General features: G+C 34.9%; 1 protein-coding gene across 3 annotated transcripts in view; it reads right to left on the bottom strand.

Annotated features, from left to right (window-relative positions):
• Positions 1–17,243, bottom strand: part of TET1 (tet methylcytosine dioxygenase 1) — a 137,911-nt gene that overhangs the window by 11,085 nt on the left and 109,583 nt on the right. For 2 of the 3 annotated variants that reach the window (XM_025284630.3, XM_025284629.3), the window contains exons 7-12: positions 14,470–14,681; positions 10,650–10,800; positions 10,222–10,308; positions 6,662–6,751; positions 4,767–4,904; positions 1,451–1,799 (exon numbers count right to left, since the gene is read on the bottom strand). In XM_025284630.3, the coding sequence (XP_025140415.2) occupies positions 1,451–1,799; positions 4,767–4,904; positions 6,662–6,751; positions 10,222–10,308; positions 10,650–10,800; positions 14,470–14,681 (1,027 nt within the window). The remainder of the gene's footprint in view (positions 1–1,450; positions 1,800–4,766; positions 4,905–6,661; positions 6,752–10,221; positions 10,309–10,649; positions 10,801–14,469; positions 14,682–17,243) is intronic. The other variant, XM_006070285.4, reaches the window with a different exon arrangement.

The following is a 17,243-nucleotide window of genomic DNA, read 5'->3' as shown; positions in this document are numbered from 1 at the left end:
CTCTGAATAACACTCTTATTCAACTGCTTTCCTAACACCTCAACTTGAATGTCTGACAGGTATCTTGAACTTTTACCATGTCCAAAAGTGAGCTTCAGATTTCATCAGGGTAAACCTTTACACTTTTTTGGTCCACACTCCAGATTTAAATCTATCAGAAATCCCATTGATTCTACCTCAAAATATCTAGAATCAGACATTTCTCATGTACTCCTCATTAGCCACTCTGATCCAAGCCTCACTTTTTCTTTCTTAAGTTGTTAGGATAGCTTGTTTATCAGCACCTTAATATTTCTCTGCCCCGTCTGACTCTAGCTACAATCCAGTAACTGGAATGTTATTTTTGAATCGGATCATAGCCCCTCTCTATGATGAAATATCCAGAAACCTTCCTCTCCCTCACAATACAGGCCAAAGTTTTACAGCAATCTACAAAGCCCAGGGTGAACTGCTCAGATGTCCCTCTTACCTCTCTGATCTCATATCCTGCTGTTCTACCCATTTCACACCCTGCTCCAACCATACATGTGCTCAGTCGTGTCTGACTCTTTGCAACCTCATGGACTGTATCCTGCCAGGCACCTCTGCCCATGGAATTTTCCAAGAAAGAATACTGGAGCAGATTGCCATTTCCTATTCCAGGGGATCTTCCTGCCCCAGGGACTGAACCACATCTGTTGAGTCTCCTGCATTGGCAGGTGGATTTCTTACCACTGCGGTACCTGGGAAACCCTCTGTGCGTCAATCATAATGGCTTTTTTGCTTATATCAAGTATTCAAGGTAAATTCCTCTCTCCTAAACTTTGCATTTGCCACGTCTGCTACCTGGAATGCTATTTCTCCAAATAAAAACATTGCGGATTCTCATATTCTTTAGGACTTTACACAAATTCCTCAGTCAATCCTTTTATGACAACCCTGTTCAAATGGAATTCTTTCAGAGCACTATCTCCCCTCTTATTCACTGCTATAGTACCTAGAACAGTCCAAAGTAGTGCTCAGTAATATTTATTGAATGAACTACTTAAACTGATGCTGAAGCTGACGTAGTAAGACTTCAAGGCAGTGATGTCATTTTATCTGTGTTGAGACAGCTTATTGGTTCACAATAGCTGAGGAACATACAATAAGAACATGCTTTGGTTTTGTACTTTTTTTTTTAAGTATAAATAGAGGGGAAAAAAATACCAAGAAATACTGATAGGTCACTTTCTGGTTGACTTATAATTCTGGTAAGAATATGGAAATACACTGTGTCTTCCTTTGAATTCTAAATGAACTATATAAAAATAATTAGCTAATTGGATTGACTGATGTCTGATCTAAAGTTTTCTTTTCATAATGCCTCATTCTCAAAAGAGTAGCAAAGATGAAGCTGCAAAGGCCAAGTGCAAATGCAACTGCCAATGGAAGTTGCACACAGAAAATTATCAGAGTCCATAAACCTTACCTAAAAGGGGCAGTGATGAAGCCTTACTATTGTTTGTCATTGAATTATTCTTCCGCTTGATTCGAGGAATAAATTTCTTTTCCACAGCCCTTATCTTATGTGCCAGAACCTCTGTCATCATCGCTGCTCTCTTCTTCCCAGAACGAGGAACGGGTTGAGTAAATCGCATTCTTTTTCTCTGGCGGGGTGCAAGGACCATGATGGCCCCAGATTTGATCTTGGCTTCCATTCCTTCCCTTGATCCAAACTCATCTGTGTCTGCAAGTTTATAAAGAGGAAGCACATGCAGCTGCTCATCTTGAGGAATAACACCAAATGAACGGTTATCTTCTCGTGTTAAAGTGCAGACCTGATAGGAAGAAAACATGAAATGGGAACCAGAGATCCTGCACATCCATCAGTTATTCCTACCTTCTTAGTTATTCCTACCTATTTACTGTTGCCATTGTGAAAGGGAACTATTTTCAATTGGTTACTGTGATAGGTTAATTCATTTCGGAAAAATATTTTATATATCAAGTTACTCAGTGCTATTCAATATGAGTAACTTATCAATTGTTTTTAAGCAGACCAGTGTAATTTTGAGTTGATTTTCTAAGTACATATTATATGTGTTTATGCATTTTATAATATTTTCAATATGAAGGCTTCTTTGTTATATTCCATCTTGTTCCACAGTTAATAGTTACTGAATTGTTCACTATCATCATATTAAATAGCAATGAATAAAAGATATTACTTCAGGCTACAAATCACACTATTTCTTACTATTTGAATAATGTCACATTCCTTGGTTAGAGGTGGCTAAATCATGAGGAATTTTCTAATTTGCTGTGATTTTTCTCTATGATTTTTTTTACTTCTGCTTGTAAGTGAAATTTATCTACACATATTTTACCCTGCCCTGTTTGTCAAGGTGAGTTTTTTTCTCTTCTTCATTAAAAAAATTGACAGATATTAATGAAGCAAAAGAAGCTCAGGAGATTTCATTTTCTAGCAGGACTTATATACCCCAATACTTTTAAATTAGCTGAAATATTTTATCTGAATAAATAATTGTTCTGCTCCATTTTGATTTTAGGTAGGAGTATAACAGTAAGTCTGTCTTTTTCTTCGATGTAATATAGGGCTTTTTAAGAAAATTTTGTCTTGGACTTCCCCAGTGGTGCAGTGGATAAGAAACCACCTGCCAATGTAGAGGACACCTTCTTTGATCCCTGGTCCAGGAAGATTCCAGACACCAAGCAGAAACTAAGCCCGTGTGCTTAGAGCCTATGCTCCACAACAAAAAAAGCCACTGCAATGAGAAGCCCACACACTGCAATCAAGAACAGCCATCACCATAACTAGAGAAAGCCAGCGCAAAGCAATGAAGACCAGCACAGCCAAAAATCAATAAATTAAAAAAATAAAAATTTTGTCTTGAATATAGCCAATCTCAGCCTTCTCTTTACTTTATAAGTTATTTTTGAGGTGGGAGGGAGGTTCAACAGGAAAAGGACATATGTTTACTTATGGCTGATTCATGTTGCTGGATGCCAGAAACCAACACAATATGGTAAAGCAATTATCCTCCAGTGGAAAATAAAATTTTTTCTAAATTATTTCTATTCATTGTAGAGAAATGAAAATACAGGGAAATGTAGGAAATTCCTGACATTGACACATAAAATTATATTTATCATAAATTAATATTTTAATGGTAATTAATTTTCAAATGTCATTAAAGAGCCATCAAAAATATATCCAATGATCTCATTATTTTTCATTAAAACATTTCTTCCACAACTAAGATCTCTTCCTAAGACAGCAAAGTATTTTAAGACTGGAAACTGCAAGATTTGATTTCTCCAAGTTGATAGAACTTGATGGATACAGATAATAAAGTATGTTAAAGGTTTTTAAAGTCACATGCCTTTCTAAACATCTACTGCCACATTTACCATCAAGGCCTGAAACACTGAACTCTTTACGGTGTAATTTGTTAATAATTTAAAAATAATAATCTTTAAAATTGGAATATTTCACTTATAAATGTTTACTTCAATTTATTTGGTCACAGGGAAACTAAGAAGGGGACAAAGACAAGAGCATAATTACAAAGACCAGGGAAATAATGAGGAAGAAGAGTTGGCAGAAAACTTTCAGTTCACGTTTTCAGAGGTGGGGAAATCTAGCATCACGCCAAGTTCTAGGTATGCGCCTCATTGCATAAGCAATAAGAGGAGTGCAAAGAACAAGCATTGAATAATACATAAGAAAACAAGGGGAACCAAAACTTAGTTTGATTCTCAACCTAATCTAACCCGATCACTAATAATTATCTCTAATGAAGGAACTCATGGAAAATGTACTAGCCAAGCAAGATGTTGAATTACTCTTCAGCTAAGATTCCTCTGGATGGATTTGTAAAATTTCAATATTTGAAAATAACATTAGTCTCAGAGACCAGAGTCAACATCAGTGAAAAGGCATGATAGACCAAAAAAAAGTTATTTTTGCTCCTTAATCTGTTGCTGATAGACCGCACAGACCAAAGAAGGAATGAAGACTGCATTTTGATGGATCAGACGGTACACTTTCAATCAAAGTGGAACAATCATAGCTCTGTCTTCAAAGAGGCCAAACTGGTATAGTTCAGAAATAGAGGCAATCACGCTCTGTTTTACTGAGTAAGAAGATATCTACTTGAAGCAAACTCATTTCCCTTATAAAAGGACTATTGCATGATCTCTCCTGAGGTCTTCTCCTTACTTCAAATATATTTTGAATGATTTCATGCTATAAGCGTATGATTGTTTTCCATGGCTGTAAACATAACAAGCACATATATGTGCAAATATTTCTTCTAAATATTCCTACAAACTAGTATTAAGAACCAACATTAAAATTTTGGCACACAGTTCCCTCACAAAACCCCTGAAATACAGGGGAATTCCTTGGCGGTCCAGTGGTTAAGACTCCACGTTTCCAGTGCAAGGGAGATGGGGTCCTATCCCTGGTCAGTGAACTAAGATCCTGCAGCCCATGATGTGGGGCAAAAAACAAACAAAAAACCCATGAAGTACAGATGGCAAAAAAAGAAACATTAACTTACTTAACTTCCTACCTACCAGTTTGATAGCCAAGAGTGGTAGCTTTGAATAACCATGTAGTCCTCCATCCCAACAAACCTACCACAATATATAATTTGAGACATTCAAAAAAATATTTCAGGCTGGTTCTATAACTTTTGGGGAGCACTGTTGATATCAGGCCCTCAGCTTGAGACTATGTTGATGGAGTCTTTAGAATTAAAAGCTACCCAGGTACATACCACTGTGCTCCCATTATTCATGTTGTGAATGTCCCTGTGGGGATGGGCACAGAAGTCTAGGCAAGCAGTGACCCCAGAGAAAGGACGACCTTCTTTCTTCCCAAGCCGACATTCTCGGGCAATGTGTTCAAGCGCCACCTGAAGAGTAATGAATTACCCACAGTTTTAAGAGACAAAAAGAATCACCTTCAATAAAGATAAAAATCACCTTATGACAAGTTTATAACTTAGTTACACTTATTATTTCAGAGATTTAGATTATCATAGTGATTGTGTAGTTTAGTAATATTCAGGGTAAAGAATTTGAGGCTATATGAATTAAAATGACAATCACTGAAGGCAACAGGAGGACCCTGATACTTGGTGGTGGGTAAATAAGAAGAGTAGCCTGAAATATTTCATTAGGAGAAAAGACTAATATAGTGCTTTGATCATGCATCCAGTGTTCAAGGTCTATAACAACAGTATAGAAAGTCAATTTGTAACCGTTTAAAATGAAAGGTTAGAGAAGCACCCTAGTGGTCCAGTGGCTAAGACTCCAGGCTCCCAGTACAGGGAGACCAGGTTAGATCCCTTGTCAGGGAATTATATCCTACATGCTGCAACTAAGACCAAAGATCCCATGTGATGCAACCAGGACCCAGCCTAGCTAAATAAATAAAAAAGCAAATAAATAAAATGAAAAATAAAATGGAATTGGACAGAGACCTTGTTATTCATGATAATACAAATAAATATTTTAATTTTTATCATCTATTTTAAAAATATGCACCCTTGGTCATGTTTTTCATTTTTATTTGTTTTTGGCATAGTTGCTCTGTTTGCAGGATCTTATTTCCCTGACCAGAGATAAAACCTTTGCCCTCAGCAGTGAAAGTAAGGAATCCTAACCACTGGACCACCAAGGAATTCCCTGGTTATATTTAAAAGGTATTTTACACGTCTTTCTACTTTGTCTGCTATATGATTTACCATTATTTTCTCCCAATGTATGGTTATCCTTTTCTTTTCTTTAAAAAACATTTTCCGATTCAGCTAAAGACTAACAGGGGGTACTCTTTCTGCCCCCTTCTGATGCCTATGTCAGAAGCTTTCTCTAGCTCCTTTATACTTTAATAAAACTTTATTACACACACACACACAAATAATAAATAAATAAATAAATTAAATAAATAAAAAATGTTTTCCCACCTCAGTTTGATTGATATTACTGACATACATAACATATGTAAGATTAAGGTGTACAATGTGATCACTATATACATGTATATGTTACAAAATGATTACCACAATAAGGTTAAACATAATTACAACTTTTTGGTGTGTAGAGGTAACATTTAAGACATAATTAAAACTTTTAAGTATAATACAATATTATTAAATATAACCAACAAGCTGTGCACCAGGTCTTATTTATCTTATTGCTGGGAGTTTGTACCCCATGGCTAATATCTCCTGATCTCCCCCACTTCCCAATTGAATTAAATCTCATTGTGGATATTTAATTCAATTGCCATGAAAAGAAAGTGAAAGTGAAGTCGCTCACTCCTTTCCTACTCTTTGCAAGCCCAAGGACCTTAGCCTTCCAGAGTCCTCCGGCCCTGGGATTTTCCAGGCAAGAGTACTGGAGTGGGTTGCCATTTCCTTCTCCAGGGGATCTTCTCAACCCATGGATCAAACCCAGATCTCTTTTTTTGCAGGTAGACACTTTACCATCTGAGCCATCAGGGAAGTCCTCAATTGCCCTAATACTGTTTTAAAAAAACACTAGATAATTGTCAATAAAAGATCTACATTGAGGTAAAATTTGAAAAACAATTTCTGTTAACAAGGACATTGTTTAGATGTAAATTTCAACCATGTTTAAAAGCTCTATATAAGGTCCCAAAACATACCTGGTTTTGATAAGCAGCTGGAGCATACTGCTTATAAATTGGAGCTAATTCTGTAGCCAAACTCTGTAAATTATCTTCAAGGTTTTTTTCCTATAGGAAAAGACAGTCCATAAAAGTTGTTTCATAATTACATGAGTGATGAATTTATATAACATATGAAAATGAATTATACCTCACTGCTGATATGTTCGTTGTTGGTGCACAGTTCATACTCACCCTGATAAGCTACCAAAGAAAATGACATGATTGCTACCATAAAATCTAAATTATTAGTCACTGTTATGCTTAGATTTAGTCTTTTGAAATTAGAAGTCTATGTTATCAGCTAATGAGAAATCTAACTGGTGTTAGAGGTAAGTTACAAAGCTGCTCATGTCACAAGAACCACATTTTATATTTATTCAATAGTAGAGGGCACTTAAAGTAAATCAAGACAACTTTCCTGGTGGCAAGTGGAGATGTGGAAGAATTCTCACAGTGAAACAAGGTTCTATAACAGAGATGGGAGAGCAACGCATATAAGGCACATACTGTGTATCAGATCCCTGTGCTAAGAGCTTCAAATATAATAAGTAGGCAATAGGCAGTCTAAATCCAGTGTTTTCTTTTCTACACAGTAATGTCTACAAACTGAGGAAGATTTAATAGAACTGTGGAGAAGCCTTAACACTTTATCAAGATTCTGGGGTCTAATGATAGTAGAAACATGTAAGACTTTTTTCGAAGGAAAACTGTCATGACAAGAGTAGTAAAAATGCCACTGATGACAGTATGAGGTATGGAGGAGAGAAAGGAGCCTTTAGTAACACTAGCTGGAAAAACATTGTGATCATTTTTCAGAGATGATTGTATCCTAAATCAAATCAGAGATTGATAAATGATCAGTCACAAAAGACAAGTGATGAAGAACTGACAGCAATGAAGGGCTTCAGCGGTTTGAGGGTTTCTGTCTCATTTGTGATCTGGTAGATGAGGAAGGAAAACCTTCCTGAGGATCAGTTCACCTCTGGTATACAGCAAACTATTATAAAAACCAAAGCCACATAGCATGTAGACATAGGAAGTTAATTCTTGAGTGCTTTATAAGAAGACCCAGTCTTGGCAACTGCAAAGCACCAGTGATAATCCTTTTAGTTTCCTACTCATTTCGGTTGGTGTGTTCATTGAAAAGGAAATTCATATACATAGGGTCTATATCTAAATTGCTCTCTTCTATTCATCTGTCTACTTATATATTTGTTACTTAATGTAGCTTAATAAATATAGTCAGGGAGATCAGATCACTGACAAAAAATAAAAAAAATCCTTCCTGGCTATACTGACACATAATTTGAGGAAAACTTCAGAATTACTACTTAAATGGCTAGTTAAAAGACTTTATTACATTTTATTGCACTTGGATATTGGGTAGGGTAAATTGTGTTTTACTGCTAGAAGAATGTTATGACTCATTCAGTGTCACTAGTCAGGTTGGGGAATTTTTTATCTTATGAAGTAACATTTCTTGTATATAAATGAAATAAAGCACATAAATAGAAAAAATTAAAACATTTAAAGATGATTATTATTGAATGCAGGTTCTTTATCCATATTTTAAAAATCCTTACTAACTGTTTCATTAGAGTAAGTGGGTGTATGGAGATCTCTTATTAGATCTTTACATAATGGGGCTCACGCCCTACATCCCTCTGCCCTTCTCACCCTGTACCTTATCTCTTGGGTCATCATCTCCACATCAATGCCTACAACTACCACCTGGATCACATATTAACCCTGAGGTTCTTACTAATGACCAGACAGCCTCATTTGGATTTCTCTTAAGAATCTCCAAGCCAGGGCATCCAAACTGAATCGATAATCTGTCTTCTATAAACCTAGCCTTGTTTCACCACACCCTTTGTCAAGGAATAGCACCTAGTTTTAACAACCTGTCCAGAACTACTACTTATCATTTCTTCTGTCACAACCATATTCTAACTCACTACTATCACTTCTTTGGACTATTCTAAGGCAATGGCACCCCACTCCAGTACTCTTGCCTGGAAAATCCCATGGATGGAGGAGCCTGGTAGGCTGCAGTCCATTGGGTCGCTAAGAGTCGGACACGACTGAGCGACTTCACTTCACTTCACTTCAATAGCTAGCCTATCTTGCTAAACGAACTCTTAGCCAACTCCAGTCCACAGAGCAGCCAGAGACATTCCATTAAAAAAAAAAAGGTATCATTATATTACTCTCTGCTTTAACATTCTTCAATGATCTTCCCATATTCTTAAAGGCCACTATATGCACCTCACTCTCCCTAGCCTGCTGAGCTTCACACTGGTCTTTTCTCAGTTCCGGATAAGAGGAATGCTTCTTCCTGTATTATAAACACTACATAAACATTACTCATTGTTAATAATAACCATAAGCAAAAATTGATCATCCATTTATTATATGAGTGTTATAGAATATGGCAGCTTCATCGGGTAATTATTTAGAAAAAAATTAACTTTAATTTTAAGGTTTATTTTAAGGAAGAATTCACATCTCATTATCCAATATTCTGATCTTTGAACATGTTACCTTCTCATTATCAGGTATTTTATATGTCCTTTTAGTATAGTTTTCTCCATAAAGGTCTGATAAACTTCTTGTTAGACTTCTTCTAAGGTATTTTATCTGCAAAAGACTGCTCTCTAGAGTGATTTCCCTCTTTTATTATAGTAGATGGGAACAAATTTTGATGACTCTTTAAAGGGATCATTTACTTATTCTGAGCTTTCCTGAAAGATGTTACATTCCTTGTATTATAGATACAATTAGAGTAATTCCTGTTGCTTTATTTTGTGTTTCCTATTTATCTTATATCCCAATTAGATATTATCTTATATCTCAGTTACATTTTTTAAACTAACCTTGCTGACTGAAGAATGGGTTTTTTTCCACAACTAGTTCAAAACTTATAAATTACATTTGTATTCATCTAAAAATTTTTAAATATACACTTCTAAAATATGTATTTCTGACAATATTTAGAGCAGTATTTTCCAAGCTGTGGGTCATGACTCTTTAGTGGGCTAAGAATTCAGTTTGGTAGGTCAAAACTAGAATTTAAAGAAATGAAATTTTATTAAAAAAATGTTTTGCCGCATCATAGTAATCCTCAGCAATAACTATCAGATATTAACTTTTTAATATTTAAATATTATCTTTGTTATATGTAGTAAGGCTAAATGTTATTTTGTAATAGTTTTATCTATTCATTTGAAGATATATTTTTCCAAATAGTTACTTGTAGTATAAAATGTTTTTACACTCTTGGTCACAGCACAAAGCTTGAAAAACACTGATCTTGGAGTTAATCACTATCTAAATTCTCCCCACTCCAAACAAATCATAAAACATTGCCACACTTAATTTATATAGGTGCCCCACCCCCTCCCATTGCCTACCCACCCCTGATTTGAGACGAGTATTGAATTATACTTATAGGTTGTTATTTCAATTAAAAAATGTAAGTACTCAACTTATTTAATTTAAACTTAACAATAAGGTTGACTAATTTCTTTGCTCACCATGGCCTCGTGTTCCGGACAGATTGGTTCCGGTTTCATATATCTTCTTTCTGGATTACGTCCTTTAGTAATTCTTTCATAGTAGTGCTGTGGGTAGTAAACTTACTGAGTCTTTGAAATGTTGGCAAATAGCTTTATTCATTGTTCCTACTTTGGCTGGGTATAAAATTCTAGGGTTTTTTTAACAGTGATTCTCTTTAGGGTGAGGAAAGGAGGGAGTCAGGGACAATTGGAATTTGGGTTGATAATTAAAGATTTTACCTACATTATTTAGAATTTTAAACTATTTTCTTATATATATATATACACACATATAGTTACTATTTTGTCACTATGTTCTAATATTAATTTTTTACAATTTAAAAAAATTTTTAAGAAATGTACTTATATATTAATAAGTATAATTCATAAGTAAAAAGGATACTTACATGTAAGGGAGAACTTGGATCAATTCTAAATCTTCTAGGACTTGGGCTTCTGCCAAATTTGCAGCCATTAAAATACATACTCCATGAACAGCCAAAAGAGAAGGAAGCTCCACAAGTCTCTGGATCAATTCCTTGACATGTACAGGTACGACTGTAAGATGATCATTGCAAGGGAATGAACTGATAACGTAGGATAATACCTCCAACAGAACATTTCAGGTTCATGTATATATAGAAGCAAGGATGGATAATGAAATTATTTTAACATATCTATTTCATTACTTATTTTATCTAAGGTAGTGTTAACAACACAAAGCTAATAATACTTGAATGTAACTAAAGCTTCAATTAAAATGTTTGTTCAAGATTGTAAATCCAATAAAAGGCAAGAAACCATACAGATCTGAAATATATATAACCTTGTTTGATTTGGAGATATCCAAGGTAAGGAAATAAAGAGCCTGGATTTTAATCATAGATCAGTTTCCTATCAGAATTTGAAAATTATAGCACCTCATTGGACTTAAATGAGGTGCTATATTTAAGCACCTCATTTTTGAAAAATGATAAATAAAAGAATATAGAAATTTGAAATCAAAACTATATTTAATTGTGAAAGTCAGGAAAATGCTGAATATGAAGAAGGAATAGTTCAACTATTCTAATTTTCACTAAGATAAAACATATACTTTAAAGGGAGCAAAAGATTACAATTACTTGAAAAGAAAAAAAATAAGATGCAAAAGAGTATCAAAGAAGAGAAACTTTAAATTGCAGGATTTCAAAGAAGTCAAAAAAGTAGAAAAATGTACTGTGTTTAGTCGCTCCGTCACACCCAACTCTTTGCGACCCCATGGACTGTAGGCCACCAGGCTCCTCTGTCCATTGGGATTCTCCAGGCAAGAATACTGGAGTGGGTTTCCATGCCTTCTTCCAGGGGATATTCCCAACCCAGGGATCAAACCCAGGTCTCCTGCACTGCAAGCAGATTCTTTACGTCTGAAGCACCAGGAAAACAAGAATACTGGCTTCCCTGGGGATTTCCAGGGGATCTTCCCAAACTGAGAATGTAGTTTAGCTATTAACTATGAGACCTAAAATTGTCTCCTAAACAGTCAACATCACCGATGATGAGACAAAAAGACTTTAAAATAGCCCTTAATATTTGTGAACTGAGTGTAGTATTCTTGCCAATAATTCCTGAATTGAATTGAATCAGGAAGACAATCAGAAATTGAGCAACATTTTGCAAAATTACCTTGTCCCTTTCAAAAACACAGTGCTATGAAAAACTGAAAAAAGATAGATAAAAGTACCAAGGAACCCAAAAGACAAAATAACTTATTCCATCAAAGCCTGGGTGGGAGAAAATTAGTATGCAGTACATCATACGAAAGTAGATGATATTTGAATTAGAGAATAGCATTTTATCCAAGTGAAATAGCCTGGTTTTGATAATTGTACTGGTACCTGGTTTTGATAATTGTACTGATAATTGTACTGTACCTCATTCTCTGAAGTATTATTTAGAACTAAAAGTTTGCAACTACTTCACAAATTATCCAGAAGAAAGTATGGAAAAAAGCAGTAATGATAATGACATGTAAGCTTATGTGTATTGTGTGATTATCTGTGGAATTAGAAATAATGATTCCACGAATAGTTAAGGTAAGGGGTATATAAGAATTCATTGAAGTATTCTTGCATCATTTCTGTCAACATAAATTTAAAAAAAATAGGCTGGATTTACATTGAGTGAAATAGCATAAAACTTATTTATGAATTATTGAGAAAAATAAGCTTATATGTACACAATTTACAACAGTTTCTTTATATTTGAGGTATTATTATTATGAAGCCACATAGTAAAATATATATTAAAATTATGTATACATATTTATTGATATTAGAAAAATAGTAAAAAGCATAATGAAATGATTTTAAGCATTAAAAAAGTACTCTGGAAGATACACAAACAATCCTGTGAGGAGGTTAGAGAGGGGATATTTTATAATTTGTATAACGACATTTCTTTTTTTAAAAAAAGGAACTTTTTGAGGAAAACCATACAAAACACTGTTGAAGAACACAAACACTTGAACATATGAAAAGAAAAATCTTTTAATGGGATTGTAAGATTCAATATCAGAATAATGTCAGTTTATTCTAATTTAGTCTAATCCCATTAAAAATACCATTAGATTTATCTTAAAACTAGACAAATTGATTATGAAGTTCATTTGAAAGCAGAAACATTTTTAAAAAAGCCTTGAAAAAACAAGAATGGTGAGCTAGTCTTACTAAATATTAAAATGTATGATGCCTCTATAATATACAGAATTCATAAGAAAAAGGATTTGATTTTTGTATAAAGTTAGTATTTTGAGTCAAGAGGGAAAGAAGAACTCTTTAGCAAGTAGGGCTGTGATAAATGGAAAAAAGAATAGAAATGGATCCCTTCTTCTCACTTCTGTCCAGCATAAACCTTAAATGATTTCTGTTTTAAAAATTTCTGATTTCAACACGAAATAAAAGAAAATATGGGTGAATTATTCTAGAGCTCATGTGAAAGAAAAATGGTCTTAAATATCACCAAAAATTCAGACACTGTAAGGGAAAAGAGATATAATAAGTTACATTAAAAAAAAGTCCCTGGGACTGCAAGGAGATCCAACCTGTCAGTCCTAAAGGAAATCAGTCCTGAATATTCATTGGAAGGACTGATGCTGAAGCTGAAACTCCAATACTTTAGCCACCTGATGCAAAGAACTGAGTCATTTGAAAAGACCCTGATGCTGGGAAAGATTGAAGGTGAGAGGAGAAGGGAACAGCAGAAGATGAGATGGTTGGATGGCATCACCAACTGAATAGACATGAATTTTGAGTCAACTCCAGGAGTTGGTGAAAGACAGGGGGGCCGGGCGTGCTGCAGTCCATAGTGTTACAAAGAGTCAGACACAACTGAGTGACTGAACTGAACTGAACATACAAAACAAAGTCAATTTGCTGTACAGTTGAAATTAACAAATATTGTGAATCAACCATACTTCAATGAAATTAAAAAACTAAAACACAAATGGCAGATGCTCTTACCATATGAAAAAATATTCAGTCATAATATGAAAAAGGCAAATCAAAAGAAATTGAAGACATTTATCGGAGAAGGCAATGGCAACCCACTCCTGTACTTTGGCCTGGAGAATCACATGGACGGAGGAACCTGGTAGGCTATAGTCCATGGGGTCGCGAAGAGTCAGACACGACTGAGCGACTTCACCTTCACTTTTCACTTTCATGCATTGGAGAAGGAAATGGCAACCCACTCCAGTGTTCTTGCCTGGAGGATCCCAGGGACAGAGGAGCCTGGTGGGCTGCCGTCTATGGGGTCGCACAGAGTCGGACACGACTGACACGACTTAGCAGCAGCAGCATCCCCTATTAAATGGGCAAAATTCAAGTTTGACTACAATGAAAGCTATAGAAAAAAGGATATTCTCTTACATTGCTAGAGAAAATGAAAAATGGTACAATTCCTAGGGAGGAGCTGATCCTTTATAGAAAAATCTCTCTCTTTCGGACTCCAGGGCTGAGAAGGATCAGGTATCAAAACAGACACAAGGGAAGAATTAAGGAGAATATCCTAAAATGGCCTTAACTCACTATGAAATAAAGTCTCCCTTTTAAGCAATGTTTATTCTTTTCAGTTGCATAATACCTAAAATTCTGTCCTCACCTATAATATATATATGTCTATTACTTGGTAGTCAATTGAACAAGATATAAAACTGATGTTAAAACAGCACAAAACAGATTTGGTTACTTTTCATTGAGCGTGCATCTTCGGTCTGTGGGGTGGCCGTTGTATGACTTGAGACTGCCGGTAAGCTGCGAGTACAGCCGGTCGGCCATCGGGAGGGGAATGCCGTCCCACACCATGATGAGCACCACCATCACAGCTGTTGGGCAGTGGTGGCCTGCACGCTGTCGGACCAGACAAAGAACCTTCTCTTCGTCGCTGCTTCTTCTTAAAACCTGCCAAAACAGAATGTGTACATTTATGGAAAACAAGAAACCGAATGTCAAACGCGGTGGATATTGCTTTTAAAGCACTTCATCACTACATTCTAGTTCTTTAAACTTACTATTTCTTAAAGAATTGACGCCTATAAGGCCTTTGGCTGTTAGACTAGCTGCCTCCATACAACTCATCACAGGGTATCCAAGGTGACTTGACTAACAAACAACAGGCTGAACAGAAATCTGTGGAAACAGTTTGTGTTTTATTTCACTGTTAACACAGTATTGCAAAACAGACAACAGAGAATCCCATGGAAAAGAGCCTAATTAACTCATCTGCTCTTCCATAATTGCCACAATAGGACAAATCTAGCTAACTGGAAATAACCTAGTACTCCCAACATTAAAAATAAACTCTGAGCACTGATATTTAGCATCTGAGAAAAATTGTGGATATTTGCCTTGGGCAAATGGTTTTGCCATATAAAAAACAATTCATATGTACATAAAGCAATATTCCTGCAATTTTTTTCCATGCTGCCACAGATAGTTATCATACCCATCTTAAGATTAAGATGTTCCAGCTGACAGAGAATACAAATTATAAGTAATTTTGAATTTATCTTACACTGCATCATACACATGGGTAGCTAAAAAAAGATTACTAAGTATTTAAAATACTGTCCAGTGGTCCTAGTGTTTACTTTTGTTAATTACATTTAATTACTATGCTTAAAACTCCTTCCATATATCACAAATTACAGACAGACTAATTAGATCAATCAGTATGTACTCAGTAAATGATGAAACTGCCCACCCCTGTGACGACAATGGAGCACCCAATAGCATAAGTAATATTCCATTTTTGTTGCTATAATATTACAAAAACTTGAGATGAAACTTCTTAAGATGTTAGTTACCCAATATCACTTTCTTCTGTCACTCCAGATGGTTAACAATCATTGCTACCAAGGCATCCCTTGAGTAGAGTTGGCTTTAGGACCTTCCCCCTAAACACAATTATTTACATTAAAAAAATTTTCTATGTTTTTATGTCCTTTTACAGCCAAAAAATACATTTGCTTCCAAATAAGCTCAAATGCAAAATGATATTGTATCAAACAAAGTCACACCAGATAACCTTCATGCGGTCAAACCAACAAAGTTATAGTGATAGAGTCTTTGTGTAGGAAATGCTAAAATGCTATTTATTCATTGTATTCATGCCTTTTCTAGATCTTCCATAGCTCTTTCAGTGAATCAAAGAAAATTAAGCATAATGAGTCTGTAAAAGTTTCAATAATCTGCTTAAGTATCACTATCTTATGGATATTTATGTTCACTCAAAATTCATATAATGAATGCCAAATCTAAACAATGGTATTAACAGAGCCTTTTGGAGATGGAGATAATTAGGTTATGAGGAGGAAGCCCTCACTAATGGCATCAGTGTTCTTATAAAAGAGACCGCTTTGTCTCTTTAGTTTCTTCTACCATTTGAAGACACAGGGAGAAAAAGGACCCACCAATCATACTGGCACCCTGATCCTCAACTTAAAAACCACAGAACTGTGAGAAATGAATTTGCTGTTTATAAGCCATCCATTCTGGTATTTTCTCTAGTAGTCGAATCAGAGTAAGACAAATATTAAACTTGTATGAAATGTTTGAAAATTATAGAAATATTATTAGAAAAATTTAAAGAAGACCTAAATAAATGGATATACTATTTTCATGGAATAGTAATTATTATAATGATGTTAATTTCCCCAAAGTTTGTTGCTAGATTTGATACAATTCCAATCAAAGCCCTACTAGAATTAGTTTTATTTGGGCATGGAAATGGACAAAGGTTTTGCAAAGTTTATATGGAAATGCAAAGGACCAAGAAGTGGAAAAAAAGGAACAAAGACAGAAAAAATGATTAATCAAGTATCAAGACTGATTGCAAAGATATGATAATTAAAACAGTTTAGTATTGGTGCAATGACAGATAAGGAGATCAATGGAATAAAACAGAGTGCAGGAGAGCCATATATATGTGGTCCCTTGACTATGACAAATGATGCTGCAGTCCAATGAGAAAAGTAATCTTTTCCATTAACTGTAGTGGACAGACATCCATACGGGGGGAAAACTGAATCTTGATGCCTAATTCACACCAGTAACAAATTATACTGTAGATCTAACTATAAAAGACAAAACATTAAGTTTTTAGAAGAAAATACCTTCACGACCTTGGAGTGGATATAGTATTTTAAAACAGATCACCAAATTTAATAATTCTAAAGGAAAATGTTAAGAAATTAGAGTATACTAAGAACTCCTGTTTATCATAAATATTAACTAATAAAAGATTAAGAAAGCATAAAAGCAATCAATACAATGGGAGACACATCTGCAATATATATAAACCACAAACTATTTTTACCCAAAATATATAAAGAACTTCCTCAAATGAGTAATAAAAGCAAAACAGAAAATTGGCCAAGAAAGCTAAACAAACAAACACAACATCCAAACAGATGATGAGCATATGAAAATATGCTCAACATTATTAGTCATCTAGCAAAATAA

This window comes from Bubalus bubalis, chromosome 4 (assembly GCF_019923935.1).
Source record: "Bubalus bubalis isolate 160015118507 breed Murrah chromosome 4, NDDB_SH_1, whole genome shotgun sequence".
NCBI lineage: Eukaryota > Metazoa > Chordata > Mammalia > Artiodactyla > Bovidae > Bubalus > Bubalus bubalis.
This window is presented reverse-complemented; position numbering and strand designations above follow the sequence as displayed.